This window comes from Sinocyclocheilus grahami, unplaced genomic scaffold (assembly GCF_001515645.1).
Source record: "Sinocyclocheilus grahami isolate Dianchi unplaced genomic scaffold, SAMN03320097.WGS_v1.1 scaffold879.1, whole genome shotgun sequence".
Lineage (NCBI taxonomy): Eukaryota > Metazoa > Chordata > Actinopteri > Cypriniformes > Cyprinidae > Sinocyclocheilus > Sinocyclocheilus grahami.
The window spans coordinates 101,874-125,247 of record NW_015506058.1 but is presented as its reverse complement, the minus strand read 5'-3'; the positions used below and the strand labels follow the sequence as shown (position 1 = coordinate 125,247).

Genomic DNA, 23,374 nt, shown 5'->3' with positions numbered 1-23,374 from the left:
TTCCATGACACAGGACTGGCAGCATGTCAGTGAGTGAAGTTGACTTGCTGTATGTGATCTGATGACCGATGGGAGCAGATGGTTATTATGCTGAACACCCGGAGCGATGCCTCATACACAAACCTGTCACTCACAGGTCACTCGCTCACATTTCTCACTCACATGTGTGTGCTTTCTCACACATCTATGATACTTTTGAATGCATATGTGTGTTTGTTTTTATGGGTAAATGTTTCATATCACAACAGAAATAAATGTGCAGTGATAATATTATAAAAATGTTTAACTTGATACAAATTATTGTAGCGTTGTAGTGATACAAATTAAACAGAACTTAGGTTATTCTGCCCTCTTGATCTTTTGACCTATTTTTGGCAGGTTCATTTGAGTTAAGGCTAGGTGGGGAGTTTTGACTTATTTAAAATATGATATTTGTATGAATATTAAATTCAGATTGAAAATTATATTTAATTTTGTAGGATTGTTTAATTTTGGACATACAACCTTGAGTCTTGCACATTTGTGAATGAAACTCCAAGCACAAAATGTAAAATAGCATGCAACATGGGAAAACGATCAAAATTTATTATTTTAATGAATAATAATAATAATAATGAATATAAAAGGATATGTGTAAAACAGACAGATCTATATTATTTATGTTTTCAATATTTTAGGATCAATCTTCTGGTACAGTACATTGGTGTGTTGAGAACAGGTTTCATATTCAGCTTCCAACTCAGTTTGAATTTTGCTATTCTATGTGAAAGCATGAAAATTACAGTACAATGCATAGCTTGAATAGTGTTACAATTTACACACTGTATATAGAATGTTACATGCAAAAGTACAATATGAAGTTAGTGTTGATGCTTTTAAAAATATGAAAATGTTAAAGTCATCACAACTTTTGGATTGTTCTGACATACACAAGTAAATCAGTTATGTAAAACCAACCATATATGCTAAACAATTTTTTTTAAAAGCAACATCTGTAAATAACGGGCAAAAAACATACACGCCCAAATTTCTAAACTTGTCCACCTCATCCGGGAAGTGTGTTGTGTTTTCCATGGTTTAAAACCAGAGCTGTGTGAAGCGGAAAACCGAGCTCTCGAGATAGACCAGCTGTCAGATCTAAGCCTGTAAACCCCACACAGACATAAAGCCCACATCCACAGCACCTGTTTTCCACGCAAACAAAATCACTCACACTTCCTGTTGATGTTTTTCTGTGTCATCTTCATTTTAAGAATTTACTAAATATTACAATTTTAATTTAAATATATTATCATCTTTTCATCTTGCAAAGGAAGGTATGAGAATTCAGATGATTGATAGAATAAAGGTTGGTAAAACCTGTTTATTAATCTCATATTTTGTTTTGTTTATCTGCATTGTACAGCAGTCTAAAAGATGTCCTGTCTTTTTTTTAAATTCGTTTATGACAATAAAAATGTTATTAATGTAGCATGCTAAGTAATGTCAAATATTATTTTTTTAATTAAAGTCTAGCTATTTTTATAAGCAGTTTTCAGTATGCCTTCAACAAATGAAGACAAGATTGTCATAATAAGGACAGACCAGAATTGAAACTCAAGTTCCATTATTCTGTTGTCATGAAAGAGAGTGTGTCTGTTGTCATTCTGTTTTATAAGGTCTATCCCATTAGTATGCAGAGAGGTGAGCACTATAGCCTTGTGACCCTAAATACAGTATATGAGGTCAGGATGAACTTTTGCAAAAATAAAAAAACGTCCATGGTGATGAAAGACATTTTAGGGGCAGGACAATGATGATTCTGAAGCAGTGGTTGTAAAGTACCACCTTTGATCAAGTGACACAACGTCACAACAATGTAACCTCTAATATATATATATTTTTTTTTTCCAATTTTGAGCAAATTGATCTCTATTTAATTGCGAGCTTTTGTCAAGATAAATAATAATGCTGCAAGGCCCTTGACTGGCATTTTTCAGATCTGGGGAAGGACCCTTATGAAACACGTACTACAAAAATAATGACATTTAGAAAAGGATTTCAAAGTAATTGCAAGTTAATATGCAAATTAAAAGGAACCAGTTGTGAACAATTGTGAAACAATGTACACTGCAGTTCTTATGTGATGGGTTTCAATGTTTTCGATGCAATGTGTCATTTATCAAGAATTTGCCGGTAATTGAAAGATTTTGCACAAATAACAACATCAGCACTACTAACTAGCAGACTAGTATAGATATAAATCAAAACAATCATAAAATCATATTTCTGTATTTATTTATCACAACAGAAACACTTTTTTCAGCATTAATATAACATAATTTACATGAAGCTGTAGTGTTTGTTCATGTTCATGCACAAATAACAACATCAGCACTACTAACTAGCAGACTAGTATAGATATAAATCAAAACAATCATAAAATCATATTTCTGTATTTATTTATCACAACAGAAACACTTTTTTCAGCATTAATATAACATAATTTACATGGAGCTGTAGTGTTTGTTCATGTGAAATATAAATCACACAGAACTAGGTCATTAACTAGGTTATTCGGCTCTTTTGACCTTTTTTTAAGCTATTTTTGACAGGTCCATTTAAATTAAGACTGGTCAAACGGTTTTGTATGTTTGAAAAAACAATATTTATATTAATATGTAACTCTAATTGAAAATGATGTTTAATTCTGCAGAATTACTGCATCTTAAATTGCATACATAAATGTATGTGTGCATGTATGTGGTCATTTTTCATGGTGCTGTAGTAATGTGAGAACCCAGGCTAGAAATCATGTAAAATAAAATTGCTAAACAGTATAATTATAGTTCTTTTTAAAAGACACCTTATAAGCCCTTTAAGATACTTCTGGCATTATTTTGAAAGTAGGTAAGAGGGATTAAGAAGGATTTGTATTTATTTATTTTTTTAGCAATATTATATTATTATATAGCGGTACTGTTTACTTTTACGTGCATATACAATGTGGTTTGAAAGTTGAAAACAGCATATGAACTATGAAACTATGAAAAGTATTATACAGTAGGTGGATTCCAGCAACCCGAATGATATAAGCGAAAATAGCATTGTACGAAAAAAAAAATGCAATTGGTGAACAACCACATGGAAAAATCTCACACTCTTTTTCCAAAACTTACAGAGAGACACAAAATGAAACTTTGCGTCCTGATACTATCTACCCCTAACTGTTGTAAAACATCAGAAAAAATATGACAGTTTTGAATAGGCCTTTCAAAAAGGTATAGTTTATTCTTAGATGTGTCTTTGACAATCATATTCAGGTGTTTTGACCTGAATGCTTCTAGAAATGTATTGCACTATGGAATGCAGGAAATGTATGATGAAATGTATAAATGTCATTACTTGAAGCTTTTTTCGAAGGACTGCAATGAACTGTTTAAAACTGCAGCAGTTGATATATAATGTTGTTTTCATTGTGCCGTTCACATCATGATTATTTTACTACATGCACAAACATAATTTTTTTTCATGAAGATGGTGCTGTAACGCAAGAACCCAATCTATAAATTATATAGAAATAAAAGTGATAAAAAACAGTTTCATCATAATTATAGTTAAGCTAACTAAAGCTAACCACTGGCATCATTTTGAAAGTAGGTAAGTAGGATGATTTGAATCAAAGGGGTTAGTGTATTATTTTCCACAGGAAGTGGGCGCTGTGCAGAAATAAGACATAATGCCTAACTTCCTGCCTACGTCACATACGTCTGTGGTTGTTTTTTCTCTTCTGTGAGGCAAGCAAGACAGGATGTGTGTGTTTGCGCATGTGTGTGTGGGTGGGTGACAGAAATGAGGACAGGAAGACTGATGCATTGTATATACATATACATGAACCCATTTAAACGTGTGCATTTATTTTAGAATAATAGATTTTAATTTGTGAGTAAAATAAAGTCTGTAGTAGTTAACATCACACTTTGTTCTACAACATAAATTACACATACACTTATACCTCAAACATAAATTTTTAGTTTTTAAATTTTAAGTTGCGAATAAGTAAATAAAAGCACCTCAAATACCACAAGAATATGTGTTTGTGTGCTTGACGAATCAGATTTTCTTGCTAGCAACTTCATATAAAACCAAAATCACAGCAGCTCTACAACAGACTTGCAGACTTGCAGGAGACTTAGTCAGTAAGAGGGTTCAAACGCAGTGATAGATCTATATGTGAGGCTTACACTTACATAAGTGTTCATTACATCTATAAGTATGAGTGAATTTGATGCAGGCAGCTGGGCTGAAAGCCAGTGGAGGGAGACAAGGAGAGCTGCAACAAAACTCAGGGGGAAAAGATAATAATTCGACAATTAAGCTAATTATTGTAGAAAAAAATGCCAAAGCCTAAAGATCTAGTAATTTACTGTACTGAAGGCAGCACACAGATTTAGTAGATTGAGAGCAGACCGAGGACTGAGGGTCTAGTATGACATGATCCTGAATGTATGCATTCATCTCACGAAAGGAACATCTACAGTAGATGAATTTATTTATTTAAAAACCAAACCAGAGCTCCTTCACTTTGCTTTTCACAAATTCAGAGAAACACTCTGGGCTTTTGTAAAATCACCTATTGTGTACTTATTAAGAATATTGAAAGGATCATCAGCCAACTGTTGTACATGTGTGATATTATCAAAATGCATGGTATTTTGCAATGTGATAGTAGCCTATTACATGTAATATTCAGTTACAAGTTATATGAAATTTGTTCTTTTGTTGTGGCCAGGTGAAGTAACCAGAACATTTGACCCTTGTAGAAAATAGTCAAACATTACGCAAAATAAAGAATAAACGGTGTACTGTAATAATTACACTCAGTCAATTTAGCATAAAAAAACATATTATGACATTATATACAAATAACAATGTGATTAATTATTACATTATTGTTATTACACTATTATTGTGCTGATTGCAATGTATCCCACATTTCTGTTAAAAGAATAGAATATACAGTAAAATGTGTTTATTGGCAATTTGAAAAAACAACCTTGCACCAAAGCATTCTGAACGCAAGGTGGTGCTGGTGGCTTTAATTTTAAGACGAAATATTCATCTTCAACAGAGATGGAGATGTGAGCTCGGTATCATCTAAAGTTCATCAACCGGAGCTGATCACCTCAGTTTTGCAGTCGGCGCCTGGAAGATGCTATACGCTCTCCACAGCTGTAGGTTAATTTATTAAATACGTGTAATCACGGCAACTTAAATTAAATTCGTTTTTTCAGTGAAATAAATAGTTTTGCCATCTTTAATTGACAAGTGATCGGCTCTTAAACGCCATGCAGAATGTCCCTTCATGCACACCATAGCTGATATGAGCAACGGGGGGAAGAAGAACAACATGAACACGTTTTTTTCTTCACAGTCTATATTCTTTTTATTTTTCATGGAAGTTTTTGGAAGATTGGGTAACTGGAAATGGGCCAGAGGTGTTTGGACTTTTACCTGCATATACCCACTGAAGAAAATGGCGTTTAGCCTGGACAGCCTGCTGGATTGAGGCCCTCATAGAAAAAGTAAGTGTAAACTGGTTAGATTTCTGAAATGTAAACAGATAATGTCACTTGTTATTATCTATTAATCAAATGTTGTATTTATTATTAATATCATTATTGTAAATGGCATATATTAATATAAGAAGCAAAATGAACAAAACAGCATTAAGTTATCACAAAATTATGGTTTTACAAAAACACATTCCCAAAATGATGGACCATGATATAACTAAAACCATCTAACAAATATTTCTAACGTTTTCTAGTTAATGTTTTCATTTACAAGTGTGAATGTGTATTTTCACTCATGACTTTTTTCAAATGTTATTTTATGTTTGTGCTTTAGAAGGTGTATCTTTACTCTCCTGAAATGTAGGCTTATTATTTTGCATTTTAGGCTCACTTTAAACACAAAAGATATATGCTTTCTGCAAGTGTATAATTGTTGAAAGTACTGTTGTTTAGTTGATTAAATTTTTTTGTTTGTATCTTCTTAATACTTCAGCCATGTGCTATTGTTATGCATGTTTGGGAATTACCTTTCCGGGAAAGCATTCGGGAACTGTATACAAAATCCCGCACCCTGTTCAGGTCCTTTTATATAGTACATACAAAGAGTATTACTTTAATTTATGTCACCAATAACGTTGTCTCTTTTGGTAATTGATTGTAATATTCTGCTCTCATTCAGGTTAAAGTAATCCATATAGCTTTCAGCACCTTCTAGTAGTAAAACTATTCCCTACACATTTGGCCTGCTAACCAGCGGGCTATGTGGGTAAGTGTTTTTGCAGTGTGTTTGTGTGATGTTTTGTATGTGCTGTAAAATGGGTACATTCCCAGGGACAGGACACCAAAAATGGGACTGTCCCCGAAAACCAAGATGTTTGTTCACCCTATGTTAGTGAGCCCATCAGCCAGAGGATGCTCATCCTGTGGTCTGTGTGGGTTCTGCGCTAAATGCACACTTTGCTGTTACTAAAAACCTCAGGGATCTTTTCAGAAAGACTAGGGGTGTACGTTTTTGTCTCTCGCCAAAATGCTGGATATTTTGGTGCACTTGTTGTAGCTGCTGTCAGATATAGGCTACTGGCTGCAGGACTTTCCAGAGTGTGAATATTTGAAGATGCGGTGGCTGAGTTCAGTTGGATTGTTGTTCTCATTCATCCATGAAATGCTTCTTCCATGCTGAAGATCCCATCTGGACACCAAAGTAGTGCATCTTAGAAATCACACACTTACAGACACTGAAAAGACTGAAGACAGCATCTCAAAATAAATAGAGCAGTTCACATTTCACATTGTTTACATTTCAAATGCACAGTCACTCTGAATTGTTAGATACAGAAAGGGTTTTTGTACAGTGTACGTGTGCTTCCTGTTACTGTGGGCCTCAAAGCACAGTAATGCATAGCGGAATCCATAACTGCCGCAGAGGAGATTTCCAGATGAACACGTTTCTGTACTTTATCAACTTTGATTGACAGACGTGGGTAAGGTGGATTGGCTTTTGTCACATATTGAGAAGCTTCATCAATCATTATTAGAAACTCTGGTCTTGATCCAGGTTTTTGTTGGTACCAGTACAAACTGTCTATTGAGCCTTCATATATGCATGACAGTGTAATGTTTGTATCCTCTATTAACACTGTGGTGTTTTTGTCTGGTCTGATTCCATACCCTGTAGTTTTGCCTGTAAAGATATACATATTTAGCACATAATACTTGTATTAAAATAAAAAACAGGAAGTCGTTTTCTTTTTACCCTAAAACAACAACCAATTAAAGTGAATTCCTTACCTAAGTGATTGAAAAGTATGAACAGACAGAGCAACAACATCGCTTTTATGAAGATTTCTCAAGATCACTGAAAGCCCCTTTCTGTCTTCGGAGGCATTGTGCCGTTCTTTTGTTTGCAGTGACTTTCTCCTCAGCTAGCTCCACCCACTTGTTCTCATATAGCTTTAAACATACTTCAGAGGTTCTTTCTGTTCTTCCTTTATGCAAAGTTTGGTACAAAGCTTCTCCATTTAATAGTCTGCATATGGTGTATCAAGTATGTCATTTGGTATGCTGGGAGTGGGAATTGGAACATCACTTCTTGGTAAAGTTTGCATCTGCTGAGAATACAGCATTTTCTGTATCTAGAAGAAACATGATGTGTCTTGTATTTAAATAGGGTTTGGAATGCACTGAAACTGTGTAATCTTTCTGGTATATGTTTATAACTTGCGCTAAATGCACACTTTGCTGTTACTAAAAACCTCAGGGATCTTTTCAGAAAGACTAGGGGTGTACGTTTTTGTCTCTCGCCAAAATGCTGGATATTTTGGTGCACTTGTTGTAGCTGCTGTCAGATATAGGCTACTGGCTGCAGGACTTTCCAGAGTGTGAATATTTGAAGATGCGGTGGCTGAGTTCAGTTGGATTGTTGTTCTCATTCATCCATGAAATGCTTCTTCCATGCTGAAGATCCCATCTGGACACCAAAGTAGTGCATCTTAGAAATCACACACTTACAGACACTGAAAAGACTGAAGACAGCATCTCAAAATAAATAGAGCAGTTCACATTTCACATTGTTTACATTTCAAATGCACAGTCACTCTGAATTGTTAGATACAGAAAGGGTTTTTGTACAGTGTACGTGTGCTTCCTGTTACTGTGGGCCTCAAAGCACAGTAATGCATAGCGGAATCCATAACTGCCGCAGAGGAGATTTCCAGATGAACACGTTTCTGTACTTTATCAACTTTGATTGACAGACGTGGGTAAGGTGGATTGGCTTTTGTCACATATTGAGAAGCTTCATCAATCATTATTAGAAACTCTGGTCTTGATCCAGGTTTTTGTTGGTACCAGTACAAACTGTCTATTGAGCCTTCATATATGCATGACAGTGTAATGTTTGTATCCTCTATTAACACTGTGGTGTTTTTGTCTGGTCTGATTCCATACCCTGTAGTTTTGCCTGTAAAGATATACATATTTAGCACATAATACTTGTATTAAAATAAAAAACAGGAAGTCGTTTTCTTTTTACCCTAAAACAACAACCAATTAAAGTGAATTCCTTACCTAAGTGATTGAAAAGTATGAACAGACAGAGCAACAACATCGCTTTTATGAAGATTTCTCAAGATCACTGAAAGCCCCTTTCTGTCTTCGGAGGCATTGTGCCGTTCTTTTGTTTGCAGTGACTTTCTCCTCAGCTAGCTCCACCCACTTGTTCTCATATAGCTTTAAACATACTTCAGAGGTTCTTTCTGTTCTTCCTTTATGCAAAGTTTGGTACAAAGCTTCTCCATTTAATAGTCTGCATATGGTGTATCAAGTATGTCATTTGGTATGCTGGGAGTGGGAATTGGAACATCACTTCTTGGTAAAGTTTGCATCTGCTGAGAATACAGCATTTTCTGTATCTAGAAGAAACATGATGTGTCTTGTATTTAAATAGGGTTTGGAATGCACTGAAACTGTGTAATCTTTCTGGTATATGTTTATAACTATGTACAACACTTTCAGAGCTGGTAACTTGCTTTATTATAGGAATTAATTTTTATTAAAATAATGTAGCGTCTCGACCAATCTGACACACTAATTTTTATTTGATTTAACAAATCAATTATTCATATTTCCCATGAGCTAATCCGCTACAATAATCTAGTTTAAGTACTTTTGCGCCAGAGTTTTATTACTGTATATTGTTCACAAATTCTTTCTAATGGTTACATAATTCGTTTGTAAAATGAGGGTCTTGTTTTTCATCTTGAATTTTACTTCTCACTCTGTTTTTGTACAGTGTAGTTGTGTTTCCTGTCACTGTGGGCTCCAGGGCACAGTAGTACACGGCAGAGTCTTTCACTTCTGTAGAAGAGATCGTCAGATTCATACTTTTGGCTGCTTTATCAGCTGCTGCGGTCAGACGGAGAGCGAGCTCTGATTTGGGGTTGGTTTCAAAGAATAAAATGAGGTGCTCAGGTTTGAATCCGGGATACTGACGATACCACTGCAAATTGCGAACAGCTTCAGTGTAGTTGCAGATCAGTGTAACATCTTTTCCTTCCAAAACCTGCTTCTCTGTGAAGACTGGTTTTATGACATCTTCACCAGCATTCTCTGTTTAAAACAGTGTTTTAATTAATCATTTCTAATTGACTAATTCAGATTGTCAACAGTATAAAAAGGAGAAAAACAGCATTTCCACAGTAATTGTTATAAATCACTCACCTTTTAGGAGAGACAATATAATGAATGTGAGAAGCAACATCTGCACTAATGAGAGACAATGACTTTGAGAGTCAAGAACTAAACTGAGATGGAACCTCTTGAGCTCTTCTGCTGAAGTTGACAAAACATGGAGCTCCTCCCACACAGTGCCTACTCGTCTCACTCTACAAGTACGGTCAGTATATGAATAAACTGTAGTCTACACTAAAATGGCATTTTGTCACTCTGATTTATGAAATTATACAAAAATTGCAGTGGCACTGTAACCGATGTCAAATGATTTAAGCATTAAGTTGCTTTTCATATCAAAGGTAGTCTTGATATTTAAGGGAATCAGGACACTCTACCACTTGTACATGCATTTAAAATTTATTCTAACATGTAGCAGTTGAGTGTCCAGTTTAGAATGTAGTTCTAAACTATGCATTGTGCATCATCATCTTCCATAAATATATTTCTCATTCAGTTTTTGTACAGTGCAATTGTGTTTCCCGTCACTGTGGGCTGCAGGGCACAGTAGTACATGGCAGAGTCTTTCACTTCTGTAGAAGAGATCGTCAGATTCATACTTTTGGCTGCTTTATCAGCTGCAGCGGTCAGACGGAGAGCGGGCTCTGATTTGGGGTTGGTTTCAAAGAATAAAATGAGGTGCTCAGGTTTGGATCCGGGATACTGACGATACCACTGCAAATTGCGAACGGCTTCAGTGTAGTTGCAGATCAGTGTAACATCTTTTCCTGCCAAAACATGCTTCTCTGTGAAGACTGGTTTTATAACATCTTCACCAGCAGTCTCTGTTTAAAACAAACAATGTTTTAATTAATCATTTCTAATCAGATTGTCAACAGTATAAAAAGCAGAAAAAAGCATTTCCACAGTAATTGCTTTGAATCACTTACCTTTTAGGAGAGAACATGTAATGAATACCAGGAGCAGCATCTGTACTAATGAGAGACAATAACTTTGAGACTCAAGACTTACAGTTCTCTTCTAAAGTGTGACTGATTCAGTGTTTGTCTGCTCTGTTTTTAAACAACTGAACTGAGACAGAACTAGGATGGATCCTGGAGCTCCACCTTCTGGCAGAATGCATGCCATATCACCTTTTGCTACAATATCTCGTTGTTTAAGCGGTGTGTCTTGAACAACACACAAAAGCTTACTGAAAACCTTTGGCCTAGTACATTTTATAGTAAGACGAATTAAATTATTAATTGAGCAAATATTTGAATGTAACTTTTTTTTTAAGTTATGAAAACTGTCACTGTCCAGAGAGATCCAATTGATTGTAACATTTGTTTACTGTGCAATGAAATCAAGTAGCAAAATTCTAACAGTCAGTCAAGCAAAGTTTACAAGTATACAAAAGTTTACAAAAATTAACAAGTAAATGGTACCATAACATTTCTGCTGACTGTCACACGTGCAAGCCGTTCCGGGCGGATGACGTAGGACGTATGCATTGCGCACGCACCGATGAGAAGTGATGAACACGGAAGCACAGAGGAGAGACAGCAAAACAAAACGCCGGTCACAAATTGGCAGCACAAAACGAGGATTTCTAAAGAAAAATGTAGGAGGATTTCGATATAAGCCAAGAAGAGACTGGTTTTCCTTTGCTAAAGTATAAGGAAACATTGCTACCTTTGCTCCTGTAAACAAACTTGCGAGACTAGCAAATCTCACAGGCGCATGCGCGACGCATACATCCTACGTCATCCGCCCGGAACACCGTACTGGTATGACAGTCAGTAGAAGTGAGATAAAAATGTTTCTAACATTTTAAATATGGATATTTTTCTTACAAAAATACATCGATTCGCTACAGGAGGCCTTTATTCACCCCCCGGAGCCGTGTGAGGCATGTTTTATTATGGATGCGCACGCTTTATTTGATGTCTTTTGGACTGTTGAACAAAAACACCCGCCTACTCCGATTCTAACGCTTGGAAGAGCCAGGATAATTTTTAATATAACTCAGATTGGATTCGTCTGAAAGTAGAAAGTCGTATACACCTAGGATGCTTTGAGGGTGAGTAAAACATGGGCTAATTTTCCTTTTTGGGTGAACTATCCCTTTAAAGAATCAAGGACTGTAATGATTATGTTAAGAATGAAAAAATGCACACTTTTGATTTATTTTTAGTGATGTTCTGGAAAACGGTGCAAATGTGTATCTCACAGTAACTGAGGATAAAAATGAAAATGGATGAGATGAGTAACATGTTTATGTTTCTTCTGAGTTCAGACTTCTATCAGGATCTGTATGAAGGAAAGTCAGTGTTGTCTTTTTGATTTCTTCCACTAAAGTTGACACAATCTTAAGCTCCTCCCACACATACCTACTTGCTTATTTTACCCTACAAGTACAGACAATATATAAATAAGCTACTATTATACAAACATTACAGTGGCACAGGTCAGATATTAAATGTTTCAAACATTATTTTGCTATTCATATCTTTTTTAAGAAGTGGTCTGATAATATTAATGGTGAGGAGGACACTACCAATTGTACTGTACATGTGTTTGAAAACTATTCCAAAAGGTAACAATTGATTGTCCACTTTATAAAGAGTGCAGTTTTAAAAGTCTTAAATATCCTTTCTCACTCTGTTTTTGTACAGTGTAGTTGTGTTTCCTGTCACTGTGGGCTGCAGGGCACAGTAGTACACGGCAGAGTCTTTCACTTCTGTAGAAGAGATCGTCAGATTCATACTTTTGGCTGCTTTATCAGCTGCAGCGGTCAGACGGAGAGCGGGCTCTGATTTGGGGATGGTTTCAATGTATAAAATGATGTGCTCAGGTTTGGTTCCGGGATACTGACGGTACCACTGTAAATTCTGCACACTTCCAGTGTAGTTGCAGATCAGTGTAACATCTTTTCCTGCCAAAACATGCTTCTCTGTGAAGACTGGTTTTATGACATCTTCACCAGCAGTCTCTGTTTAAAACAAACAGTGTTTTAATTAATAATTTCTAATCAGATTGTCAAAGGTATAAAAAGCAGAAAAAAAGCATTTCCACAGTAATTGCTTTGAATCACTTACCTTTTAGGAGAGAAAATGTAATGAATACCAGGAGCAGCATCTGTACTAATGAGAGACAATAACTTTGAGAGTCAAGACTTGCAGTTCTCTTCTAAAGTGTGAACTGCACCCATACGCCGTAACCTGACGTGCACCTCTCCAAAAATTTAACAGCGCGTCAATTCTATGCAGACCGCAAGCGCTGTGATTGGTCTGCAAGAACCCCTCCCTCCATATGTACTTGAGAATAACTTTGAGAGTCAAGACTTGCAGTTCTCTTCTAAAGTGTGACTGATTCAATGTTTGTCTGCTCTGTTTTTAAACAACTGAACTGAGACAGAACTAGGATGGATCCTGGAGCTCCACCTTCTGGCAGAATGCATGCCATATCACCTTTTGCTACAACATCTCGTTGTTTAAGCGGCGTGTCTTGAACAACACATAAAAGCTTACTGAAAACCTTTGGCCTAGTACATTTTATAGTAAGAAGAATTAAATTATTAATTGAGCAAATATTTGAAATATTTGAATGTAACTTTTTTTTAAGTTATGAGGACTGTCACTGTCCAGAGAGATCCAATTGATTGTAACATTTGTTTACTGTGCAATGAAATCAAGTAGCAAAATTCTAACAGTCAGTCAAGCAAAGTTGACAAGTATACAAAAGTTTACAAAAATTAACAAGTAAATGGTACCATAACATTTCTGCTGACTGTCACACGTGCAAGCCGTTCCGGGCGGATGACGTAGGACGTATGCATTGCGCACGCACCGATGAGAAGTGATGAACACGGAAGCACAGAGGAGAGACAGCAAAACAAAACGCCGGTCACAAATTGGCAGCACAAAACGAGGATTTCTAAAGAAAAATGTAGGAGGATTTCGATATAAGCCAAGAAGAGACTGGTTTTCCTTTGCTAAAGTATAAGGAAACATTGCTACCTTTGCTCCTGTAAACAAACTTGCGAGACTAGCAAATCTCACAGGCGCATGCGCGACGCATACATCCTACGTCATCCGCCCGGAACACCGTACTGGTATGACAGTCAGTAGAAGTGAGATAAAAATGTTTCTAACATTTTAAATATGGATATTTTTCTTACAAAAATACATCGATTCGCTACAGGAGGCCTTTATTCACCCCCCGGAGCCGTGTGAGGCATGTTTTATTATGGATGCGCACGCTTTATTTGATGTCTTTTGGACTGTTGAACAAAAACACCCGCCTACTCCGATTCTAACGCTTGGAAGAGCCAGGATAATTTTTAATATAACTCAGATTGGATTCGTCTGAAAGTAGAAAGTCGTATACACCTAGGATGCTTTGAGGGTGAGTAAAACATGGGCTAATTTTCCTTTTTGGGTGAACTATCCCTTTAAAGAATCAAGGACTGTAATGATTATGTTAAGAATGAAAAAATGCACACTTTTGATTTATTTTTAGTGATGTTCTGGAAAACGGTGCAAATGTGTATCTCACAGTAACTGAGTTGCCGCCATCACGGCTATAATGCTTCTCCGATGAGCCGCTTCTTCTTCGGCTTTTGCCGTGGTACTGTGGATTACACCAGCAACATGCCCGTGGACACTGCAGACTAGCAGTTTGCATGTGTACTGCACGTTGACGCGGACAATGACGCAGAAGTATAAATTAAAACTGATGCATAGCCTACGGCGTAAAGGCTACGGCGTAGGTCTGACGCAGAAGTATAAATCAGCCTTAATGCAGTTATTAGAGAGAGGGAGAGCGAGAGATTAAGTGCGTATGAATAACTGCGTCTATGCGTCTCTCAGCAGCGTTTAGCAGCAGCATCTACTAATAGCGAATCTTTAAGTTAAACTCCTTCATGAACCTCGCTACTGAGAAATGTCATGTAGCTTTTCAGCTGCGAAACAATTTTACTGATAAATTTGCGGTGCAGCGCTGACAAGAAGTTTCTGTTCGCGTCTCCGCGTGTCTGCACTGTGTGCGCGTCTGTGAGAGAGACTGGGAGAAAGAAAACAACAAAACACATTACGTAATTGTTGTTATTAAATGAAGTATCTGGACATTTAACACTTATTTGATATCATTACAGATTGATCTGAATAAACCAACGTGATCTCATGATTTCGTGTAACGTTAGTATGAACAGACATCTGCATATGATCAGAACTCTACGCAGCTCCCGCACTACTCTATACTGGTGGTATTACAGTACCACGAGAGCTAAAGAGAGCAGACTGCTTTGTGCGCTTTCGAATCGCTCTCGCAGATGATCGATCTGCGCCGCACCTCTTCTAGTCGAACACACCGACTAGTGCTGCAGGCTTATTGGCTCACTGACGCTGATGAGATTAATCCCTTAGGTATCGAAATTTGGTACCGAACGACAAGACGTTTTTCGATACTCGATGGTATCGAGGCAATTCGGTCAGTGCCTAAAAAGTATCGAACTCGATACCCAGCCCTAGCTGCGTCATCCGCCCGGAACGGCGTACTGGTATGACAGTCAGCAGAAGTGAGATAAAAATGTTTATAACATTTTAAATATGGATATTTTTCTTACAAAAACGCATCGATTCGCTACAGGAGGCCTTTATTCACCCCCCGGAGCCGTGTGAGGCATGTTTTATTATGGATGCGCACGCTTTATTTGATGTCTTTTGGACTGTTGAACAAAAACACCCGCCTACTCCGATTCTAACGCTTGGAAGAGCCAGGATAATTTTTAATATAACTCAGATTGGATTCGTCTGAAAGAAGAAAGTCGTATACACCTAGGATGCTTTGAGGGTGAGTAAAACATGGGCTAATTTTCCTTTTTGGGTGAACTATCCCTTTAAAGAATCAAGGACTGTAATGATTATGTTAAGAATAAAAAAATGCACACTTTTGATTTATTTTTAGTGATGTTCTGGAAAACTGTGCAAATGTGTATCACATTGTAAGACTAACGATACTCACAGTAATGGATGAGATGAGAAACATGTTTCTGTTTCTTTTGAGTTCAGACTTCTATCAGGATCTGTATGAAGGAAAGTCAGTGTTGTCTTTTTGATTTCTTCCACCGAAGTTGACAAAATCTTGAGCTCCTCCCACACATACCTACATGCTTATTTTACCCTACAAGTACAGACAATATATAAATAAGCTACTATTATACAAACATTACAGTGGCACAGGTCAGATATTAAATGTTTCAAACATTATTTTGCTATTCATATCTTTTTTAAGAAGTAGTCTGATAATATTAATGGTGAGGAGGACACTACCAATTGTACTGTACATGTGTTTGAAAACTATTCCAAAAGGTAACAATTGATTGTCCACTTTATAAAGAGTGCAGTTTTAAAAGTCTTAAATATCCTTTCTCACTCTGTTTTTGTACAGTGTAGTTGTGTTTCCTGTCACTGTGGGCTGCAGGGCACAGTAGTACACGGCAGAGTCTTTCATTTCTGTAGAAGAGATCGTCAGATTCATACTTTTGGCTGCTTTATCAGCTGCAGCGGTCAGACGGAGAGCGGGCTCTGATTTGGGGATGGTCTCAAAGAACATGATGATGTGCTCAGGTTTGGTTCCGGGATACTGACGATACCACTGTAAATTCTGCACACTTCCAGTGTAGTTGCAGATCAGTGTAACATCTTTTCCTGCCAAAACATGCTTCTCTGTGAAGACTGGTTTTATGACATCTTCACCAGCAGTCTCTGTTTAAAACAAACAATGTTTTAATTAATCATTTCTAATCAGATTGTCAACGGTATAAAAAGCAGAAAAAAAGCATTTCCACAGTAATTGCTTTGAATCACTTACCTTTTAGGAGAGAAAATGTAATGAATACCAGGAGCAGCATCTGTACTAATGAGAGACTTTTCATCTGTACTAATGAGAGACTTTTGACTTTGAGAGTCAAGACTTGCAGTTCTCTTCTAAAGTGTGAACTGAACTGAGACAGAACTAGGATGGATCCTGGAGCTCCACCTTCTGGCAGAATGCATGCCATATCACCTTTTGCTACAATATCTCGTTTAAGCGGTGTGTCTTGAACAACACATAAAAGCTTACTGAAAACCTTTGGCCTAGTACATTTTATAGTAAGAAGAATGAAATTATCAATTGAGCAAATATTTTAAATATTTGAATGTAACTTTTTTTTAAGTTATGAGGACTGTCACTGTCCAGAGAGATCCAATTGATTGTAATATTTGTTTACTGTGCAAAGAAATCAAGTAGCAAAATTCTAACAGTAAAGCAAAGTTTGCAAATATACAAAAATTAACGAGTAAATGGTACCCTAACATTTGCTAAAATGGTACAGTAGTTCTCAGAGAAAGACAACATTATAGGCCTACAGCAAAGGCAAGAAAAGTAGGAAAAGAAACACTGCATGTGAGGAAGCTCCTCCCTCCTACAAACATGACTATATTCAAGAAAGTTTTTGTACAGCGTAGTTGGTTTTCCTGTCACTGGGCTCCAGAGCACATTAGTACAATGCAGAGTCTGATACAGCAGCAGAGGAGATCTCCAGATCCACACGTTTATTATCATGGAGTCTGATGGACATATGTGGATGAGGTCGGTCAGCTTTGGTGACATACTTGGAAGACTCAACAATCAGCAGCAGAAACTGGTTTTGATCCAGGCCTCTGTCGATACCAGTGGAGACTGTAAGCTGATCCATCATATGAACAGGACAGAGTGGTGCTGCTTCCTTCAATTAAAACTACAGATGGCTGGTTTGGTCTGATAACATCCCCATTAGATTCACCTGCAAAGACATTAAAGGGTTAGTTCACCCAAAAATGAAAATTAGCCCATGTTTTACTCACCCTCAAAGCATCCTAGGGGCCCTATTTTAACGATCTAAGCGCATGGTCTAAAGCGCACAGCGCAGGTGCACTCAGGGTGTGTCCGAATCCACTTTTGCTAGTTTAATGACGGGAAAACGATCATCATGCCCGGGCGCATGGTCTAAACGGGTTGTCCCTATTCCCTTAATGAGTAATGGGTGTTTTTGGGGCGTAACGTGCAATAAACCAATCAGAGTCTCATCTCCCATCAACTTTAAAAGCCAGTTGCATTCGCGCCATGCGGGATGTAATTTGTCATTTTTAAAAATGTTTGTGTGCTGCTGCGCGTCCCTGTTTGTGTAATAAGCAAAGTGTACGCGCGCTGTGCACCCGCTTATAGGTGCATATTACTAACGCACCAGACTTTAGACCAGGTTTGAGTTGGTCTATGGCGCAGTCTATTTTCAGTTCCTCAGAATAGCAACGCGCCAACAATGCGCCTGAACCCACCTCTTTTTTAGACCAGCACGCCCATGGCGCACAAATGGGCGCAAATGCATTTGCTATTTAAACAATGCGCTGCAGGATGGGAAAATGAGCACTGCGTCGAGCTAAAACTAGCAAAAACACTTGCGCCGCATTGCGCCGGGTGTATGATAGGGCCCTAGGTGTATATGACTTTCTTCTTTCAGATGAATCCAATCGGAGTTATATTAAAAATGATCCTGGTGGGGTGAATAAAATATAAAGCACGCACATCCATAATAAAACGTGCCTCACAGGGCTCCGGGGGGGTTGAATAAATGCATCCTATGTCATCCACCCAGAACGGCGTGCTGGTATGACAGTCAGCGGAAGTGAGAAAAATGTTTATAACATTTTAAATATGGATATTTTAATCTTACAAAAATGCATCGATTTGCTACAGGAGGCCTTTATTCACCCCTCGGAGCCGTGTGAGGCAGGTTTTATTTGGACTGTTGAACAAAAACACCCACCTACTCCCAACTGAGGATAAAAATGAAAATGGATGAGATGAATAACATATTACTATTTCTTTTGAGTTCAGACTTCTATCAGGATCTGTATGAAGGAAAGTCAGTGATGTCTTTTTGATTTCTTCCACTGAAGTTGACAAAATCTTAAGCTCCTCCCACACATACCTACATGCTCATTTTACCCTACAAGTACAGACAGTATATAAATAAGCTGATATTATACAAACATTACAGTGGCACAGTACAGATATTAAATGTTTCAAACATTATTTTGCTATTAATATCTTTTTTAAGAAGTAGTCTGATAATATTAATGGTGAGGACACTACCAATTAGGGATGCACCGATATGAAAATTTTGGCCGATACCGATAACAGAAAAAATGAGCCGATATGGGCCGATACCGATATGGTGGCCGATATATCGTGCATCCCTACTACCAATTGTACTGTACATGTGTTTGAAAACTATTCCGATAAGTAGAAATTGATTGTCAACTTTATAAAGAGTGTAGTTTTAAAATCTGCATTGTGCATCATCATCTTCTGTCTTAAATATCCTTTCTCACTCTGTTTTTGTACAGTGTAGTTGTGTTTCCTGTCACTGTGGGCTCCAGGGCACAGTAGTACATGGCAGAGTCTTTCACTTCTGTAGAAGAGATCGTCAGATTCATACTTTTGGCTGCTTTATCAGCTGCAGCGGTCAGACGGAGAGCGGGCTCTAATTTGGGGATGGTCTCAAAGAACATGATGATGTCCTCCGGTTTGAATCCGGGATACTGACGATACCACTGTAAATTCTTGACAGTGCCAGTATAGTTGCAGATCAGTGTAACATATTTTCCTTCCAAAACATGCTTCTCTGTGAAGACTGGTTTTATGACATCTTCACCAGCATTCTCTGTTTAAAACAAACTAGGTTTTAAGTAATCATTTTCATTTCTAATGGACTATTTCAGATAGTCAACAGAATAAAATGGAGAAAAAAAGTATTTCCTCAATAATTGTTATGAAACACTCACCTTTTGGAAGAGAAAATATAATAAATACCAGGAGCAACATCTGTACTAATGAGAGACAATGACTTTGAGTTCTCTCCTAGAGTATAAATGATATATGTCAGCTCTGTTAATAAACAACTGAGACTGAACTAGAATGGTTCCTGGAGCTCCACCTTCTGGCAGAATGCATGTAAGATCACTTTTGCTACAATATCTTAGCATTTTTTATGGGATGTACTGTATTTCAAACAAAAAATAAGAGCTTACCAAATAATTTTTGACCTAGTAAATTATACAGTAAGTTCTACAATAGGAGTGAAGTGATTAACTAAAGAAGTATGTAATAAGGTACAGTAATGAACATTGTCACTGTCCAGCAGGTCCGTGCACAGACATTTTGAGGGGCGGTGGCCCAAACCAAAAAAGGGGCACACTAAGGGGATGGGTGCTTGTTAAAGGGGTCATAGGATGCTTATTTTCCACAAGTTGATATGATTCTTTAGGGTCTTAATGAAAAGTCTGTAACCTAGTTTGGTTAAAATTTCTCAATGGTAGTGTAAAAAACAATTTTTTTTACCCTGTCAAAAACAGCTCTTTTCAGAGCATGCAAATTTGTAGCATTTTCCTTTAAATGTTAATGAGCTCTGCTGACCCCACGACATTCCCAATCATAGTTATTAATGTTGTGCACTGCTGTTTGGGCTGCGTGTGCTGAGCTAAAGATGATCACTGGTAAACTGAAGCGCTCTTTTAACTTAACCAAACGTATTCTATATGAGATAAATCAGATATACATCAAATAAACACAATATTACAATGTACAATTGCACAAAAGGCTGCAAACGAACAGCGCGCATCTGAAGTGTCTCTGAAGGAAATAATGCATTATTTATCGGCTTTAAGATATCGGCCAAATTTTCTTATCAGGCCGATACCGATAACAGAAAAAATGAGCCGATATGGGCCGATACCGATATGGTGGCCGATATATCGTGCATCCCTACTACCAATTGTACTGTACATGTGTTTGAAAACTATTCCGATAAGTAGAAATTGATTGTCAACTTTATAAAGAGTGTAGTTTTAAAATCTGCATTGTGCATCATCATCTTCTGTCTTAAATATCCTTTCTCACTCTGTTTTTGTACAGTGTAGTTGTGTTTCCTGTCACTGTGGGCTCCAGGGCACAGTAGTACATGGCAGAGTCTTTCACTTCTGTAGAAGAGATCGTCAGATTCATACTTTTGGCTGCTTTATCAGCTGCAGCGGTCAGACGGAGAGCGGGCTCTAATTTGGGGATGGTCTCAAAGAACATGATGATGTCCTCCGGTTTGAATCCGGGATACTGACGATACCACTGTAAATTCTTGACAGTGCCAGTATAGTTGCAGATCAGTGTAACATATTTTCCTTCCAAAACATGCTTCTCTGTGAAGACTGGTTTTATGACATCTTCACCAGCATTCTCTGTTTAAAACAAACTAGGTTTTAAGTAATCATTTTCATTTCTAATGGACTATTTCAGATAGTCAACAGAATAAAATGGAGAAAAAAAGTATTTCCTCAATAATTGTTATGAAACACTCACCTTTTGGAAGAGAAAATATAATAAATACCAGGAGCAACATCTGTACTAATGAGAGACAATGACTTTGAGTTCTCTCCTAGAGTATAAATGATATATGTCAGCTCTGTTAATAAACAACTGAGACTGAACTAGAATGGTTCCTGGAGCTCCACCTTCTGGCAGAATGCATGTAAGATCACTTTTGCTACAATATCTTAGCATTTTTTATGGGATGTACTGTATTTCAAACAAAAAATAAGAGCTTACCAAATAATTTTTGACCTAGTAAATTATACAGTAAGTTCTACAATAGGAGTGAAGTGATTAACTAAAGAAGTATGTAATAAGGTACAGTAATGAACATTGTCACTGTCCAGCAGGTCCGTGCACAGACATTTTGAGGGGCGGTGGCCCAAACCAAAAAAGGGGCACACTAAGGGGATGGGTGCTTGTTAAAGGGGTCATAGGATGCTTATTTTCCACAAGTTGATATGATTCTTTAGGGTCTTAATGAAAAGTCTGTAACCTAGTTTGGTTAAAATTTCTCAATGGTAGTGTAAAAAACAATTTTTTTTACCCTGTCAAAAACAGCTCTTTTCAGAGCATGCAAATTTGTAGCATTTTCCTTTAAATGTTAATGAGCTCTGCTGACCCCGCCCCACTCTTTCGAGCCGCTCTCAGAGAGACTGTTTACTTTAGCTGCATTCATCGTGAAAAACTTGCTAATTAGCACATTATTAGGAAAGACGATTTGCAAAGATTCGTTAAAAAAACCTTACACTCACTTCTTCGGTAGGTGAATCTGGATCACGAATGATTCGCGCGAACATAGACACATTTATGTAGATTGAGGGCGCATTCCCTTCAGAAACAAACATAATCCACTGCGTGCGTCTTCAGCGGCTCAGATGTCGGGAGTAAACGACGATTGCTATGTTCATTATTACATCCAACAACAGAACACCTCAATCGCTTAGGAGTCATTCTTGTCTACAACTGCTCCAGCGGTGAAACAATGGAGGACAGATGACAGCTCACTCAGGGCGGGTCTAAGGTAAGACGCCAGTCTTATCACACAGACAGGCATCTGAGATCGGCTCAATTTGAGAAAGGGGTGAAGATTTTAGTAGATTAATAAAAAACCACTGAGTGGATTTTTATCATTTTAGGGTGGTTGTGTACACACACTGCCAACACACATTTCAGTTCAAACAACTTGTAAAAGTGCATGTAGCATTATATGACCCCTTTAATACAAATTTTCTAGTTGTTGCAAATATACAATTATTTACATTACATTTAGTCATTTAGCAGACGCTTTTATCCAAAGCAACTTACAAATGAGGACAATGGAAGCAATCAAAATCAACAAAAGAGCAATGATACGCAAGTGCTATAACAAGTCTCAGTTAGCTTAACGTAGTACATGTAGCAAGGTTTTTTAATTATTATATAATAAATAAAAAGAAAACAGATATAATAGAAAAAGAATAGAGCAAGCTAGTGTTAGAGGTCTTTTTGCTTTTGTTATTTGTATAATAAAAAGAAAACCGAACACAAAATATTAGAGAAGCTAGTGTTAGTGTTTTTTTTTAAAAAGAAAACAAGCAGTTAGTAAATTAATAGAGGGCAAGTTTTTTTTTTTAAAGAATAGAATTAGAATAGAGATTGCCAGAGTTAGAGGGTCAAATAAAGATGGAAGAGATGTGTTTTTAGCCGATTATTGAAGATGGCTAAGGACTCGGATTGATTTTGACAGGTCATTCCACCAGGAGGGAACAGTTAATGTAAAACTTGGGTAAAGCGACGTTCACTTGCAGAACGCAAGCTTCTAGAGGGCACATAACACTGAAGTAATGAATATAGGTAAGGGGATGCAGAGCCAGTGGTGGTGGACTTTATTGTAGGTGTTTTGATAGTGGGCTCTCCCTCACTTTTTGAGCCTGCTTCTGCCTAATCTTCATTGGAAGTATAAGTATTAGACATTTAATTTATTATTATACAGCATAAATCTATATTATATACTAATAAACAACTCATTTAGAAAATTTATATTACGTTTTTTAACTATTTATTGGCCTACTATTAATATGGTTTTAATAAAATATTATAAATATGATGTGTTATAGATTACTAGTATCAACTAAGTGATTATAATGGGAAATATACTTAATTATAAGAATTAAAATGTGAAAAACTGCCAAATAGTCAATATGATGATTTACCTGCTGGCT

General features: G+C 37.1%; 6 gene segments (V, D, J or C); all 6 read right to left on the bottom strand.

Moving 5' to 3' along the window:
* Window positions 1-5,495: 5,495 nt before the first annotated feature.
* On the bottom strand, window positions 5,496-9,890 carry LOC107563555 (T-cell receptor alpha chain V region HPB-MLT-like). The segment is given in 3 exon segments: window positions 5,496-5,565; window positions 9,355-9,662; window positions 9,774-9,890. Coding segments are annotated over 3 exon segments (360 nt in total).
* A 345-nt stretch (window positions 9,891-10,235) lies between these two features.
* LOC107563583 (Ig kappa chain V-I region Gal-like) lies at window positions 10,236-10,712 on the bottom strand. The segment is given in 2 exon segments: window positions 10,236-10,567; window positions 10,673-10,712. Coding segments are annotated over 2 exon segments (372 nt in total).
* A 1,655-nt stretch (window positions 10,713-12,367) lies between these two features.
* LOC107563582 (Ig kappa chain V-VI region NQ2-6.1-like) lies at window positions 12,368-12,874 on the bottom strand. The segment is given in 2 exon segments: window positions 12,368-12,717; window positions 12,824-12,874. Coding segments are annotated over 2 exon segments (390 nt in total).
* Window positions 12,875-16,142: 3,268 nt separating this feature from the next.
* On the bottom strand, window positions 16,143-16,642 carry LOC107563581 (Ig kappa chain V-VI region NQ2-6.1-like). The segment is given in 2 exon segments: window positions 16,143-16,492; window positions 16,599-16,642. Coding segments are annotated over 2 exon segments (390 nt in total).
* Window positions 16,643-17,268: 626 nt separating this feature from the next.
* On the bottom strand, window positions 17,269-19,634 carry LOC107563580 (T-cell receptor alpha chain V region HPB-MLT-like). The segment is given in 3 exon segments: window positions 17,269-17,496; window positions 19,142-19,473; window positions 19,595-19,634. Coding segments are annotated over 3 exon segments (600 nt in total).
* A 1,056-nt stretch (window positions 19,635-20,690) lies between these two features.
* LOC107563579 (Ig lambda chain V-II region TOG-like) lies at window positions 20,691-21,201 on the bottom strand. The segment is given in 2 exon segments: window positions 20,691-21,040; window positions 21,162-21,201. Coding segments are annotated over 2 exon segments (390 nt in total).
* Between the last annotated feature and the right edge of the window lie 2,173 nt (window positions 21,202-23,374).